The sequence below is a fragment of the Gopherus evgoodei genome, chromosome 3, assembly GCF_007399415.2.
Source record: "Gopherus evgoodei ecotype Sinaloan lineage chromosome 3, rGopEvg1_v1.p, whole genome shotgun sequence".
Classification (NCBI taxonomy): domain Eukaryota; kingdom Metazoa; phylum Chordata; order Testudines; family Testudinidae; genus Gopherus; species Gopherus evgoodei.
The window spans coordinates 2481161-2497610 of record NC_044324.1 but is presented as its reverse complement, the minus strand read 5'-3'; the positions used below and the strand labels follow the sequence as shown (position 1 = coordinate 2497610).

Below are 16450 nucleotides of genomic sequence, written 5' to 3'. Positions count from 1 at the left end.
CATACCTTTGAGGATCTGGGTCTAGGTATCTCAGGTTGGTCACTGAAAAACTGAGGAACACGAATCAGTGGCCGCTTTAAAAAAAATATTGGCCAAAGCCTCTAGCTCCCTGCAGTTGTGAAGGAAACCTTCCCAAGGTGAACCAGCTGTTGCAGCAACCCAATTGTTGTAAGGAGCAATCTGAAGAAGGAGAGGGTTCTTCAAGACACTTTTCCTGCTCCACCAGCATCACGGTACACTACAGTCTTCAGCTACCTTACGGCAATGTTTATTGCCCATTCGGATCCTAAGAAATCCTTAGAAAGCTTGTCGGGGGTTACTCATGCAGGGCCACTACCCGCAACCGCCTTTCCTGCTGTGCCTACAGGGATAAGGAAACAAGCCTGCAAAGGGGTAAGTAAGTGGATGGCGATCAGATGCAGCTGGAGACAGAGGGCTGGATTTTGGCTATTGTGAGAAGGGGGAAAGGTTGTTGTAGTTGCCAGTATTGACACGGACAGTTTTGCACGGACTCTGGGAAGGCAGAGGGAGATGGTGTGGGGGAGCTAGGGGAGAGGGCAGAATGGGGGTGTTGCTGAGCTGGGGGGAGCCAGGTGTGTCACTGGGCAGCTGGGTGGGGTAGGAGCAGGGGTTGCTGGGATGGGAGGGGAATCTGTTGGCTTGGGAAGGTGGGGTGGGAGAGGAGGAGGAGTTGAGTAACAGGGGGAGTCAGTGGGTGAGTGAGGGAAGCAGGATGGGCTGTGAGTCGACTGAGGGGACAGTGAGTCAGTCTGTAGTAGCGTCCCCTCCCCTCCCTGGAAACATTAGTGTCGGCCTTAGAACAGAGGTGGGCAAACTTTTTGGCCTGAGGGCCACATCTGGGAATAGAAATTGCATGGCGGGCCATGAATGCTTACAAAACTGGGGTTGGGGTGCAGAAGGGGGTGAGGATTGTGGTTGGGGGTATGGGCTCTGGGTGGCGCCAGAAATGAGTTCAGTGTGTGGGAGGGGGGTTGGGGCAGGGGTGCAGGCTCTGACTGGGGGTGTGGGCTCTGAGTGGGGCTGGGGATGAGGGATCTGGGGTGCAGGAGACTGTTTTGGGCTTGGATTGAGGGGTGCGGAGGGAGGAACGGGAATCAGGGCTGGGACAGGGGGTTGGGGTGCAGGGAGAGGCTCAGGGGTGCAGGCTGCAGGTGATGCTTACTTCAAGCATGTCCCTTCTCTGGCCCCTACACAGAGGCATGGCCAGGCGGCTGTGCATGCTGCCCCACCTGCAGGCACCTCCCCTGCAGCTCCCATTGGAGAACGTAGGAGCTGGAGGGGGGCCATGCCGCTGCTTCTGGGAGCTATGTGGTGCGGCCCCCGACCCTGCTCCCCGGCTGGAGCGCCAGAGTGGAGCAAGCCCTAAACCTCACTTCCCAGCTGGAGCTTGAGGGCCATCTTAAAACGGCTGGCGGGCCGGAGGTGGCCCAGGGTCTGTAGTTTGCTCACCCCTGCCTTAAAATACGTCATGAGCATATCCTTAGGGCTGCTGAGTGTTGTAATGAGAGCTATAGAATGGCATAGCTTTAGCTGCCAGCACTACTCCTGGCAGGGATGGAAGAATCCCCATCCCCTCCTGCTACATGGGCTGGGGTGGCAGCTTCCAAGAGTGGGCCTTTTAAGCCCCAGGACAGTCCTGGTCAAAACAGCAGAGTTGGGGAGAAGAGATAAGAACTGGGGGAAGCCCCAGCGTGTGAGATGCATGAACACACACTGTTCTTCCTGCAGAACCTGTCTCACAGGGCACACACTGAATAAAGCAAGGGGATACAGTGAATGATTCCTGCCTCATTCTAACCCTTATTTGTTTAAACGCTGCGCAGATCCGCTGAGCGTTATCTATGGACTTGCTCTGAATTGACCACCCAGTGTCACTGAGCATAATCTGGTGCCTGGGATGGATGGTCCATGGTGGATGTGGGTGGGGGAACTAAGTCACCAGAGATGGTAAAAGTAACTTATTGCAAAAACAAGAGTGTATTTCACAAAATGTAAATGTATTTAAAAATAAGTAATTTAACTTGATGCCAACAGAGAAAACATTTGATTTTTTGGTAGACAGGCACCACGTATCCTGCTTGTGACCTTTTCTCTTTACTTCTGATCGACTAAGTGATTTAAAAATACATGTTGCACCCTTCCCACATTCACTGCTGCTATTACTTGAATTCTAGCTGAAGCTCCTCACGAAATCGGAGCCCTGCTGTGCTAGATGCTGGACATACACTTTGTAGGAGATGGTCTCTGCCCCAAAAGAGCATACTATTTCCCTATTTTACAGATGGGGAAACTGAGGCACAGAGCATGAGCCCATGCTTCTGGAAGGTAGCTAAGCATATGCATCACTTCCATGACTTCAGTGGAACTACTCACATGCTTAAGTAGGTGGCTGAATCAAGGTCTGCATAACTTACCTGAGATCAGATGGGGTGCATGTGGCAGAGGCAGGTCTCCCGAGTCACAATTCATAAGTTTAAAGCCAGAAGGGACTCCTGTGATCATCTAGTCTGTCCTCCCGCATATCACAGACCACAGGACTTCCCTGCATTAATCCCTGTTCAAACTAGTGCATATTTTTAGGGTAGGGGAAAAATCCAGTTTTGATTTTAAAATTTCCAGTTGAGGAGAATCGGCCACAGCCCTGGCTGAGTTATTTCAATGATTAACTATCTTCACTGTTAAAAAATGGAGCCTTATTTCTAGTCTGAATTTGTCTAGTGCTTTAACCACAAGACACCTCCTCTCTCGCATTCAGCTTGGCCAATGAATGGGGCAGGAGTGCAGCAATAACACAATGAAAGCCTGTGTTGTGATGTAGACAGGATTTGCCTGCAACAGCTTGCTGAATAACAAATGCCCTTGTTAACAAACCAACCAAAATAATGATCAGTCGGCTAACGGTTGATGAACAGAGGAAAGTTAAATTAATGGGCTAACATTGGTGAACTGTAAATTGAGGGCTTGGCTTTAATCATCACACAAATTCCCATTGCCAACTGTCTTGGTTGTCTCTCAAGGAAGAGAGGGGTGGTTAGCTGAGGGAGCTCTGCAGGCTGTCAAACCTGATGGTGTGCCTTTATAACCCTTCTTTATTAAGACGATGCCATCAGCCAGATTTTCTCTGAGTTCCCTTCAGGCTCTGAGCTGAAGCACTGGGGCTGGTTGAAAGTTTTCCATTTAAACTCTTCTTTGATGGAAAATTGGGGCTTTGATTAAAAAAAATTTCTTGAAAAGTGTTGGCTTTCTGCAGGGAATTTTGATATGTAATGAAAAACCTGAACACCTGAAATCCAAAGAGGTTTCACATTTGGGCTGAAATATTTCAGGTCTTCCACCATCACCCACTGGAAGAATACCAAGATAATTAGTCTTAGAAGCCAGACGGAAACTCCCCGAGCAGGTTGGCCTAGAACTCACCAGCATCTGCATGGTGGGGTGATTCCTGGGACTCACATACTAAGTAGTTGTGCTAGACAGCTTTCATTCCTGGGAAGGGGCCACCTCCTGTACCTGGGTCAGATGAAAAAACCCAGCCTTGCACTCAACCTGTCATGCCTGGGCTCATAACTGAATACCCAGTGGGGGAGAGTGTGCTAATACAGGACTAGCTGAGTCATCCAGCCAGATTTCAAGGGATGTACACAAGACCAGATCCCTCTTTATTATCACTGTGATTTGATGGCACTCATTTGTAAAGCACTTGTCACGCCTGGTCTGGTGGCATGATGGGTCCTGGTATCTAGGGAGCAAAAGGCCAAAGGAGCAGCAAACCTGTGTTTGCACCAATACGTAGAACTCACTGACTGGTTATTGATTTGTCAAGCACCAAGTACATTGTCAGTGCTCAATAAATAATAGGTATTTCCCACACCTGTACCTCTCCCTTTGCTGAAATCCCCAAACCCTCCACCTGACATTCCCACTACATCTCTCCCTGCTCATCCACTAAAGTGCCATCGTTTTCTACCCTCTGCTGTAATTCCCTCTCCTCCATCCAACCTCAACGAACTTTGCTATCAGAGGCGTAGCCATTTTAGTCTGTATCCACAAAAACAACAAGGAGTCTGGTGCCACCGTAAAGACTAACAGATTTATTTGGATCTAAAGTTTTGTGGGTATAAAAACCTCACTTCTTCAGATGCATGGAGCGAAAATTACAGATGCAGGCATAAATAAATTGACAAATGAAGAGAAGGGATGGTAATTCCTGCATAAATATACTGCCTGCATCTGTAATTTTCACTCCATGCATCTGAAGTGGGGTTTTTACCCACAAAAGCTTATGCCCAAATAAATCTGTTAAACCTCACTGTTTCAATTAAAACCTTTTGATTAATCATTTTCCCCCACCCCCATTATTTGCAGTTCTCAGCACCAACGTGCCCACTGGCTCCAACCATCCCCCCCATGTACACCTAGACCCACTCCATCCAAATCCTCTTCATATCCCCAGCCTCTCCCCATCCCAGATGCATTCCACCCCATGTGTGCATGCTCAGTTTCCATTCATAAAGAAGGGCTAGATTGTGATGTCCTTGCTCACTTTGGGTAGCATCTTATCCCATCATCAGCCCCATTATAATCAACCAGATGATGCCTGCAGGAATAAAACACGACCAGGTGCAAGCAAGAGTGTTACAATCTGATCCTAAGCATTTCAGCAACAAATTACTCATCAGTCTGCAAATATCAAACTCCACTAACCTGGTGGCTCTTTTTTTTTCTGGGACAACGGGAAGAAGGTGAAGAAAAAGAAAACCGCGAAAGCAAGTGACACAGAAATGAAAAGTTTGGACCCAACTACAGATAGGTCCAATGGAGACCACATAACCGGAAAGTGCGTGCTTTCCTCCCTTGTATTTATAGACATTATATCAGCCCGCTGGAGCAGCTGCCTCTCCCATGCCTCCCTCTTATTGGCTGATATAAAGGGCATGGCCTTACATTGAAACGGTTTGAATCACATTGCCTTGCAAACTAATTTTAAAAATCAGGGTCTGATTCCCACTTACACTAAGGCCTCTTTATGTCACTCTGGCAGCATAAAAGTGCCTTGAAGCATGTATAAATGTCCCCACCCCCCCACTGAGAGCACCCTCTGCACAGAGGGCCACTGTGGCTGATTCAGAACAGGGATAAAGGCTCTACGACAGCTCTACCATTAGCCCGCAGCATAGGAAGTGGATAAGGTGTGTAGCCACAGTGCACCGCACCAGCCCCTAGGAAGTAGAGTCAGGACAGCCCTACAGTTTCTCTGACTTACACCATGAATCAGGTCAGGCACAACCACAGAATACAGGGAATGCCAAATTGGCTTCAAACTACCTTAAGCTCCCTACACCCACACACCATTCCTGCTCCAAGTGCAGAAAAATAACAACACCAGGTCTATAAAATTAACTTTATTTCACTTATAAATGGTTAATTTCAACTGCTCAGCGAATTAAAGTTACAAACAGAATAGTGTCTCTTGAATTCTCACTGCAGAAAGCACCATCACGATTTGAATGAACAGCAGGGTCGCATTCTGCATGAACTACCACAAAGGCTACTCCAGTGGGAGTTGGGAGTTCTCCATTCATTCCATGAAAAGAAGCCCCGAGTTAATGGTATTACTTCTGGTTGAGCTAAGGATTTCTGAAGGATGTGAAGACAAATAATTAACCGGACTGATTCATGGGCATAGCTAAGCAACCAGAAATCACAGGGAGGTGAGGACAGCATCCCAATACAATGATTATTATCTATCGGAAGTGCTTTGTAGTGACTGGCCATATCCAAGGGTGCAGCATCATTAGCGAGGCTGACAAATTCAAGAGGAATGCTGTAATCTTGCATGTACACAAGCTATGGCTACGAGTCCTTTAATGGCCAAGAAGTAACACAAATCTTTTACTTACTGCTGTGAGGTAGGTTTTAAATATAAGAAGACAAATGCTGGATGACAGCTAGGTCTTGTAGCGTCACTCATCAAAGCCAGAATACAACCTCAAACACAAACACATTTTGAATGGCAGGACAGGGTTGAGAGTAGGTGCCTTCAAACATAATTACTTCTATTCAGTGAGCAACACAATGCGATTCAAACAACACATGGCAAGATAAACAGGCCCACAGGATGATGGGAAAGGTTATAGGGAACAGGGAAAGACTAGTTCAAAAACACCCAAGGGAAACAGTAGCTCCCAAGATACTATATATTGCCTGATGCCAAAGACTGTATGTATCAATGCCTGGAGACAATATTGCGGCTTCAAAAAGAGAAAGCAGGTCCACAACCTCTTGTTCTACTCCCCAATGAGACGGCCTTGTATTATTATTTGTAATATGGTAGACCCAAGAGACACGCCACAGGGAAATATAGACAACAGCCAGGGTCCCATTGTGCTAAGTTTGAAAATATAGTAAGAGACAGTCCTTGCCTCAAAGAGCTTGCAATTGAAATAGACAAGACAGACAAAAGGTGGGAAGAGAAAGAGAGGCACAGAGACAAGTGACTTGCCCTGGGTCACACAGCAGGGCAATGGCAGAGCTGGGAATAAAACCAGATATCCCAAGTAGACCAGGGTGACATTTTTCAGATGAATAGTTTATTTGCTGAAAAACGCAGTTTTGATCGACCCAAAACTATATGTGAATTTGCCCTGGTTGGTTTGTTTTTAGTCTTATAAAGCCAAAGAGAGTGACAAGGACACTTTAGTCTGGTAATTAAGGCACTCACCTGGAGGTAGGAGATGTGAATTTAAATCCCTCTTCTGAATCAGGCAGGCAGAAGATTTGAATCCACATCTCCTACCTCCCAGGTGAGTGCCTTAATCACCAAGCTAAGCAGTTGTTTGCTTTCCCTGGCCCAATTTGGAACTATATTTTTATAGGTTTCAGAGTAGCAGCCGTGTTAGTCTGTATCCGCAAAAAGAACAGGAGTACTTGTAGCATCTTAGAGACTAACAAACTTATTTGTATATTTATTTATATATTTTTATACAAAGTTGAAGACCTTCAACAGGAGAGCTTGAGACCAGACTAGGCTACAGCCTAGTGGTTGGGCTGCTCACCTTCATGGGGGGAGATTTGTGTTCAAGTTCTACTGCAAGTGTAGGGATTCAACCCTGGCATTACCATGTACAAGCAAGTACCCTCACCACTGGGATAAAGGTAAACACAGTTTTCTGCAGCTGACTGAATTTTTTCAGTTAGTTTTTATTTAAAAGTTTGCTGGCCAGACCAAGTCCCAGTCTGGCATCCTATATGTACCAGGCCACGCTGCCTCAGCAAGCTTCACAGAAAGGGTCAGGTGCACTCCAGGTTTCCCTCATTTTCACCAACCCCTCCAGCTGAAATATATTTTAAAGTAGTTTTTCAGCAGAAGTGGGTTTCTGAAAAGCAGCAGGGCTGGCCCACTTCCAACTGGAGAGAGCAGGATCATTTATAAAAGCAGGCTGAAAAATAATTTTTTGGTGAAAAATTTAGATTTTTCAACCAAATACTTTGATTTTTGAGGGGGTCAAAAATGTCAAAACTGAACTGTTTCCACAATACATTTTGATTTTGAAGCTGAAAAATCTCAACCAGATGTGTGATTTGCATAGCACCCAAATGATAGGTCCTTTGAGGACAAATATGAAGTCAAGAAGATAAAGTCCCTCTTCCAAAGTACACACCAGGCTAAAGGTTTGTCTACACTCAAATGTATACTGGTATAAACTAAGACATACCAACATTTATTCTGGTCTCATCTCCTGTGTGGACACTTTTATTCTAGTATGAGTGCCTTCTTTTGGTTTAGTTTGTCACTGGGGAAGGGGCTTAAGATAAATGAAAAAAAAAGCCATGCTTATACCAAAATAAAAGTTTCCACATGGTATAAAGTTTCCTGGCGTAACTGGTAAATCTTGTCTGTGATAGACAGCATACAAAATGCAGTGTTCTGTATGTGTAGGTGCTTATGGTGTCCATCACGAGGGCTGGGATGTACTGGAACGCCATGTCACTGAAGATGGATGTCTGCTGCTCACTCCCTTTAGTTTGGATTTTGTTCTTTAATGTCACTGTCTCTCTTTGTAGGGGGGAGGTCAGAAGAGATTTTTAAGGAAAGCTTGAAAGTCCCCTCCCCCCTAACTTTTTAATGTACCTGCATCTGCCACTGGTAGGGTGGTCAGACAGCAAATGTGAAAAATCAGGATGGGGGTGGTGGGCTAATAGAAGCCTATATAAGAAAACGATCCCAAAATCATGACGTCTGGTCACCCTCGCCACCAGCAGGCTGCATCACTCCCAGGTGACCCCCAGCTTGCTCTCCTCTATGGGGATTTTGCTCCCCTCCCCGGTTGAATGACCCCTCTCCCCCCAACCAACCTACTCTGAGCCCCCCCCCCAGCACACTGCGCCCCCAATCCCCTCCCACCCCAGGGTGACATCACCCTCCTCTGTTCCCCCTCAAGAGCCCCCCTCAATCGGGGGTGTGTGTGACACTGACTAACCTTCGCTCCTCTACAACCCCCACCGAGCGCACAGCCTGCCCCCGCCGTGACCCTCCCCCCAGCGCACCGCTCCACTCCTCCTCCACCCACGCTGTGACCCCTCTGAACGCACAGCCCCCCTGCTCCCCATCCCCTGCTGTGACCCCCCCAGTGCACACAGCCCCCCTCCTCCCCATCCCCTGCTGTGATCCCCCCGAGCGCACAGCCCCCCTGCTCCCCATCCCCTGCTGTGACCCCCCCCCATGCACAGCCCCCCTCCCCTCAGCGCCCCGCCCCCGGGGGTGACGCCGGCCGCGCGTTTCCCGACCTGCCCCGCGCCGAGGCGCTCGCTAACCGATCACTTCCGCTGCAGCCTGCCCGCTTTCCGGTCGCCTCGTTGCCGGGATTTGGGGTGAGGGGCCCGCGCGCTCCGCCTGGTTCCGCTTCCGGTAAGAGCGGCCCCCCCCCGAGACCTCGGTACCGCCCCTCCCCCCCCAGCTCCCGGGCCGTGAGCGACCCCCGGGCCTTCCACAGCCCCCCGGCCCCCTCCTCCGCCGGACCCGCCGTGCCCCTCCCCCAACCCCCGCGGGCCCCCGGTAACTCTCCCTACCCCCCGAGCGCCTCCCGTCCTGTCCCCTGCCCCATTCCCCGTCGGGCACCCTGATCCTCCACCTGATCCGCCTTCCCGGCCGGCAGCCCCCCCTCAGCCCTGGTGGGGTCTCCCCCAGAGCCCCCCCCGGTGCTGTGCTCCCTCTCCTCGGTGTCCCCCCGCAGCTCCCCTGTCAGACTCTCTGACCCCTTCCCCAGATGTGTCCCTAACGTCCCCCTCCACTGCGGCTTCCTTTCCTGCCAACATCCTTCCCGGACCCCATGGGGCTCCCTACCCCCCGTAACCTTTACTCCCAATAATTCCTTGTGTCCCACCACTTCCACCACCTGTCAACATCCTTCCCAGGCCCCATGGTGCTCCCTACCCCCCGTAACCTTTACTCCCAAAATTCCTTGTGTCCCACCACTTCTACCACCTGCCAACATCCTTCCCAGGCCCCATGGTGCTCCCTACCCCCCGTAACCTTTACTCCCAATAATTCCTTGTGTCCCACCACTTCCACCACTGTCAACATCCTTCCCAGACCCCATGGTGCTCCCTACCCCCCCGTAACCTTTACTCCCAATAATTCCTTGTGTCCCACCACTTCCACCACTGTCAACATCCTTCCCAGACCCCATGGTGCTCCCTACCCCCCCGTAACCTTTACTCCAATAATTCCTTGTGTCCCACCAATTCCACCACCTGCCAACATCCTTCCCAGACCCCATGGTGCTCCCTATCCCCCGTAACCTTTACTCCCAATAATTCCTTGTGTCCCACCACTTCCACCACCTGCCAACATCCTTCCCAGGCCCCATGGTGCTCCCTACCCCCCCGTAACCTTTACTCCAATAATTCCTTGTGTCCCACCACTTCCACCACTGTCAACATCCTTCCCAGGCCCCATGGTGCTCCCTACCCCCCGTAACCTTTACTCCCAATAATTCCTTGTGTCCCACCAATTCCACCACCTGCCAACATCCTTCCCAGACCCCATGGTGCTCCCTACCCCCCGTAACCTTTACTCCCAATAATTCCTTGTGTCCCACCACTTCCACCACCTGCCAACATCCTTCCCAGGCCCCATGGTGCTCCCTACCCCCCCGTAACCTTTACTCCCAAAATTCCTTGTGTCCCACCACTTCCACCACCTGCTAACATCCTTCCCAGGCCCCATGGTGCTCCCTACCCCCCGTAACCTTTACTCCCAATAATTCCTTGTGTCCCACCACTTCCACCACCTGCCAACATCCTTCCCAGACCCCATGGTGCTCCCTACCCCCCCGTAACCTTTACTCCCAAAATTCCTTGTGTCCCACCACTTCCACCACCTGCTAACATCCTTCCCAGACCCCATGGTGCTCCCTACCCCCCGTAACCTTTACTCCCAATAATTCCTTGTGTCCCACCACTTCCACCACCTGCCAACATCCTTCCCAAACACCATGGTGCTCCCTACCCCCCGTAACCTTTACTCCCAATGATTCCTTGTGTCCCACCACTTCCACCACCAGCTAACATCCTTCTGTCAGATTTCTGTGTCTTCCCCTTCCTGTGTGCTCCTTCCCTCCCTGTCAGATGCCGGTGTCTCTCCTCTTTTCCCCATTGGACCCCAAACACACATACCCCTTGTGTCTCCCTCTCCGGTTTGCCAACATCTCTCCTGTATCTCCATCTGTCACCCCTAATAGTTATTGTCTCCTGCACCTGCCACTATCCCCCTGTCAGGTACCCGGTGTGTTTCTCCCTTATCTAAGCCTGAAACCTGCCGTGGATCGCCTTTCCTCCCACTGACCTATCCCCCTGTTCTCCACACCCCCACATACACACAGTAACCCCATATAATTCTTAGTGTTCCCCTCTAGCTAATCTCTAACCCCTTGTCATGTTTGTTTCCTTCCCCACTTGCTAACATACCTTCTGTTCCCCCACCATAACTCCTAACATCTCCTCATGTCTTTCTGCCTTCCATAGTAACATCTCCCTCTGTTATCCCTGCTGTAGTCCCAATGCCCCCTGTCCTGGTGTGTGTGCATCCCCTCTGCTAACATTCCTCAGTGTCCCCCATGCTCCTAACAACCTTGGTATGTGTCACCCCCAACTACTGAAATCCCTTGTTCTACTTTGTAACCCCTAATACTTCCTGCTCACCAATTTACCTCTTGATCTCACCCCTTAATCTCCATCATCCCCTGATATAGCCCCCCTGTAAATCCTCCCTGTAGTTCCCCCATAACTCCTAAAACCACCTAGTGTCCTCCATGCCTCCATCCCAGCCAAAGAAACCAAACACCATCCATATTGTGCTTTGTACAGAATAAACAGGAGGAAAGGAAAATATTGTAATATCCTTGCCTTTTTATTAAAGGGAACAAGGAAAAAGTTCCTTCTGTTGGAAGCTTTCTCTTTACAAGAGCTAAAGGAGAAAAGCCCTAATGTGGTGCTTACTGTCACTGCAGGGGTGTAAGCCTCTGGATCTTCTCTTACAAAAAGTACTGTAGGAACTTCAAGACTATATGTAATCAGGAGCTCAGTTTTATGGCTCATGAACCCCCTTTTGCTGAGTGTTTGTGGATATTTCTGACTCTGAGGCAACAAGAATATCACTTATTGAACCTTGCAGCAGCTAACTGCAGGTCTCCCTTTCAAGTACTAGACCTGTCCATTCTTTCAAAGCAAATAGATGGGAGATCAAATCCTCCAGCACTGGTCCCGTGGCCAATCTTATTCCATGCTGCACTGGGGAGCAGAGGCACTTCTGTCAGAGGGGAGACTGCATACCTGTGGGCTAGAGAGCCTGATGGCCTATGTCGTTGGTGATGTGAGTGCAATTTGTTGCATTTCAGAAGCATTCTATCAGAGTTTATATAGTGGTAGGTAACTCACCAGTCAATTGGGTGTCTGGCAGACCAGATGACAAATGGGACTGTCCCAGGAATGAAGGGGCGGTTCAGTCTCAGGCATGTAGAAAAGATGGCATCTGCCAACATTTAGTGCAGAAAAATGGTTGCACAGCGTAACAAACTGAGATGGAAGCTCTAAAACCTTTGGCTGGCAAGTTCCATCTCTCCTGCTGTCCTTGTGTTTTTTCATTCGGGGAAAGCTAGTGTCTGCTTGAACATTGGGTTCATACTTGATTTGGCTATTTGAGGTCTCTTGTGTTGTGTGAACTGTGTCTATAAACGTATTCTTTCTCTTCCTTTTCAGTCCCCTTGAGTTTGTCATCAGCATTAGTGATGTGAGCAGTCTGGAAATGGGTAAGTGTGTGCGCATTTCTGCTAAACTGTGTTAGAGAGGGTGCACTGTCTCTAGGTGTGTGCAGGACCAAACTAGGGTATCTGAGTGCTACCTTGACACACCCAGTCTCTGGAATTCTGTGTGTTTTGCCTGGGCCTTATATCTCTGTATCATCATGTAAAAGAAACTTGCAGCTAAAATGTTCTTGCATTCTTACTGAAGAAGCAAAATGCACAGTAAGCTGAATCTCATTTCCAGGCCCTTCTGCTGTCTCTAGCTTTTGGTATGAACTAGAAGCAGGCTTGATACGAATGATATAGGACTTTCAGTCACGTGTTTGTTTATTCCTCATGCCGTTTAAATTGTATTGAGGGAGCAATATAAATTCTGTGCTGTAGCAAACTTTAGAGGGGAAAAAAGGGCCAGATTCTGCTATCAGTTACATTAGTATAAATTGGGAGTAAGTGTACTGAAATTGGTGGTATAAGAGGATCTAAATGAGAGGAGACTCATACCCATAAATATAACATAAGGATATTAAGATAGTGCAATATCAGGACTAAATGTCTTAATCAGTGAGGCTTCCGTTGCTTCATGTGTGAGACTGTTCCACAGTCAGTAGATTGCTTGCTGCTAAGAGGGTTTCCAGATAACCTAAATTTTCTGTCCCTTAATTTCCTCTAGTTATGGCCCCATGTATCATCCTAAATAATTCCTCTCCCTTCTTGGCATTTATGCCCTTTAATTAATATTAGTATTTCAGTAGTGCCTAGAGACCCCAACAAAGTTAGGACCCCATTGTCCTAGACACCGGACAAATACATTATCATTTCTATTGAGATTGTAAACACTTTAGGGCAGAGAATCAGCTCTTACAATCAAAGGGTAGGAGGGGATACAAAGGCACAGATTTGGGCAAGGTCACACAGCAGGGCAGTGGCAGAGCCTGGAATAGAACCCCATTGTCTTGATTCCCAATTCTGTGCCCTACCGACTAGATCGGGCTGCTTCTTATATTCTGGGCTGTACATGGTTCTTACCTATCTAACAATTTTTATCATCTGCTGGTGAAAATTACCTAGGAGCTGGGTGTTTTTTAAAATAATTATTTTATCATCATTATAAAACTTTTATTGGCTTCTTTACTATCTTTGTATCATTTATGAAGGAGGGATGAATGATCTCTGAGGATTAGAAGCAAAAAAGGAGGATACAAAACTCAAGTGTGTCCATGACATGAGGGGATGTTTTCTAGGTAGAGGTAAAAGGACCGTGCCTTTGTTTTGAGGTTACTGTTTCTCCTTGCCTTTTGCAGTATGTTAGATGCTTTTACTAAACCATTCATTGGCATTAGCTGGACAGAAACTCTTTTAAAGTGAGATTTCATGGAAATGTCTGCTTCATGGAGAGCCCTTTGTGAGAACTGAACAGAGCTGTGTTTTCTCAGATGAGATTGCTGATCCTATGAGGATGGAAGCTGGGGATGCAACGTTGGCTAATCATAACTCGATATTCAAGGCCTTTCCTCTACAACAGACTGCTATTCCAGGGGATCAGCTTTCGCTGTCTGATGACAAGGTTTGGGATCGTTTCTCTTTACTCATTTACAACTTCACATCCGCCAATTCGAGTTGCTGAAATGCATCATTTTGACTGAATATTTCTGTTGGTCAAACTTACTTTTAATCTTCGGAAGAGCCAGTTTCAAAGCGAAATCCCTCTTTCAAACTCTTTTCTGCTGTGATGCGTACAAGACATTTGACAGTAATTAGGCAACTGATGTGCTCTGACAGTGCTGTTCATGTTGACTGTTTTCTTCTCATTATGTCCTTGTATCTATCCTCTTATGGTCTCTTGTCTCCCACTCAGATTGTAAGCTCCTTGTGGCAGGGGTCGTCTTGTTGTTGTGTTTCTGCAACACTTAGCACAGTGGGCCCTGATCTGTGACTGGGGTCCTGGGGTGCTACCACAATATAAATGACGATACAGTAATGCAGAGTAGTCTTTGAATTCTAAAATAATGCACATTTGAAATTGCAACCTTTTTAGTATTTGTTTTACAGTAGCATCTGAGGCCTTTTTTGAATAACAAAAAAAAAAACCACCTCTTACACCAGAGTGTACAATCTGTGTTAGCTGATCAATGTAGAAAGCCACACTTGCATGTGTGCGCACACACACTAATATTAATATATCATGTGAAAGCTACATGTTCAATCTGTGGAAGCTGCACACATCTATGGATACACACACATATATAGTTTGTGGAAGCTACACCCTTATGTGTGTATACGCTCCCCCATATATCTTATGGAAGCTGCACAAAATTGCATGCACTTACTTTTGAGACAACGGGCGCTTGCAAGATAGTTATGAAAATTTACCAGGTTAAGTACGAAATCTGGTTGCCTGCCCCATATTGTGGTGGTGATAAACTTAATGTTTTACTGACATCTCAAAAAATAAAATAAAAAAAACTATTCACCCCAGAAGGGTAGAATTTCACAAGGCTGCTGGTAGTGGAAAGTGCCATCTCGAAAATTTGCCATGTTGTCAGAAAAGTGTTGACATACTATTGCAACTCATCCTATGATCACAGTCATAGATTAGTAACTTGCAGAAGATATTAGAGTAGCGTAGCTTTATTGGTCATGCCCCAGTGTCATTTTTCTTTAAATAATAACCTTAACAGTTAATAATTTTGATTCTCTTTTTATGTAGTTTTTACCAAACAAGTTTGGCAGTTTGGAGAGATCTTTTACATGCTCCACGGGAAGTGCGTCATTCAGTCCAAGTTACTACTCAGGTAAAACATGCTTACTTGGAGTCAGTTCAGTTATGCAGAAAGTGTCTTCCTCAGTGCTCAGAAATTATAGCATTGCTTTAAAACACTTTTAGCTCAGGCTAAGCTGGCACTTCCTGCTCTGTCATGCATAACATTTTCTCAAATATTGTCTTAGGCTGGGATTTCCAAAGGGAGTTAGAGCCAGGTTCCTTTGAATATCCCATTTTCTCACCCCAGGACTGAATTATGTTTTTGGAAAGTTAGAATAAAATCTCTACAACCATTTGGGTTGTGCAAGGTTTTTTTGTTTTTTTTTTTTTTGAGGAGGGCATGGGGAGTGTGGGTATTTCTAAATGCATCCTTAAGGCCCTGATCCTGCAAGCTGTTCCATGTGGTTGGCTTCTTACACATGTAGACAGTCCTACTGAAGTCAAGTTATACCTGAGGTCCTCTAGTGTTTAATGCTTTATAGTTGGAACTGAACATGTGGGCTCTTTATTTACTGTTTAATATTTCTCTCCTGGCAGAAATTCCATCCTCTGAGAGTTACCGGTTGTCGGGAGAATTGAGAACGTTTGGACCAAGTGCCAACGGACAGGGGAGGGGTTTGGTACCCACCCTGGGTTCTATGTTACAGAAACCTAGAGTGAGTCGAAACTTGTATCTCGACACTCGTAAAACTCCGAGGTGGGTATGGTTCTGCTCCATCTTTAACACTCTTCCACAGGGTCCTCATTAGAAACCAGTCATTGAAATCGTGTGTTGTGGAGTTTTTACTGCCCCCCTCTGACACTCAAACAGCATGACATTTTTTAAAAGCCTTTGATAAACAATCCCAAATCTTTCAATATCTTAACAAAGTTCAGTATAGCATTGAATGAGTGATGATTTGGTGTCTAATGTGACTCTGCCTCATAGAGGCCAAGGTCCTCCTGGGCTCTAACTGCTATCTTGCGTACATGGTAGATATATCTGAAAATCTTATCACCACAGCTGTATAATTTGTCATAGTCAGAAAGTTTGCATAAAACAGCCTTTTGGGGGGAGGGGCCCATCACAGAGATCCTTAAAGTCTCAATCAAATAATAGCTGGAGAAACATTCTCCACAACTGCGCTATGGTCATTTTTTGCCATTCCATAGTCACTTGGCAGCCAATCAGGGGGAAAAGGCGGGAGCAGGGTGGGGGCGTAAGAGAGACTCAGAAGGGAACCAGATTTAAGCCAACTTTGAGTGTGTTTAAAAATGCCTTTTTAGACCTTATCTGAACACACAAGTTGTGGCACTTTCACTATATCAATCTAGTTAAAACAGTACAACCCCCTTTAGAATGGAGGTATTTATGCCAGTATACCTT

The 16450-nt window shown here is 47.1% G+C and overlaps 2 protein-coding genes across 5 annotated transcripts in view; one reads left to right on the top strand and one right to left on the bottom strand.

Moving 5' to 3' along the window:
- Nucleotides 1-4852, bottom strand: part of PFKM (phosphofructokinase, muscle) — a 47734-nt gene extending 42882 nt beyond the window's left edge. The window contains exon 1 of the mRNA XM_030554483.1: nucleotides 4726-4852. Coding sequence (XP_030410343.1) covers nucleotides 4726-4849 — 124 coding nt within the window. The 5' untranslated portion in view covers nucleotides 4850-4852. The remainder of the gene's footprint in view (nucleotides 1-4725) is intronic.
- Nucleotides 4853-8823: 3971 nt separating this feature from the next.
- SENP1 (SUMO specific peptidase 1) overlaps nucleotides 8824-16450 on the top strand; it is a 32744-nt gene continuing 25117 nt past the window's right edge. For 3 of the 4 annotated variants that reach the window (XR_003999393.1, XR_003999394.1, XM_030554481.1), the window contains exons 1-6: nucleotides 8824-8929; nucleotides 11749-11893; nucleotides 12280-12329; nucleotides 13757-13887; nucleotides 15031-15115; nucleotides 15622-15781. Coding sequence is in view for 2 of the 4 variants with exons in the window: in XM_030554481.1 (XP_030410341.1) it covers nucleotides 11880-11893; nucleotides 12280-12329; nucleotides 13757-13887; nucleotides 15031-15115; nucleotides 15622-15781 (440 nt within the window). In the remaining 2 variants the exon portion in view is untranslated. The remainder of the gene's footprint in view (nucleotides 8930-11748; nucleotides 11894-12279; nucleotides 12330-13756; nucleotides 13888-15030; nucleotides 15116-15621; nucleotides 15782-16450) is intronic. The other variant, XM_030554482.1, reaches the window with a different exon arrangement.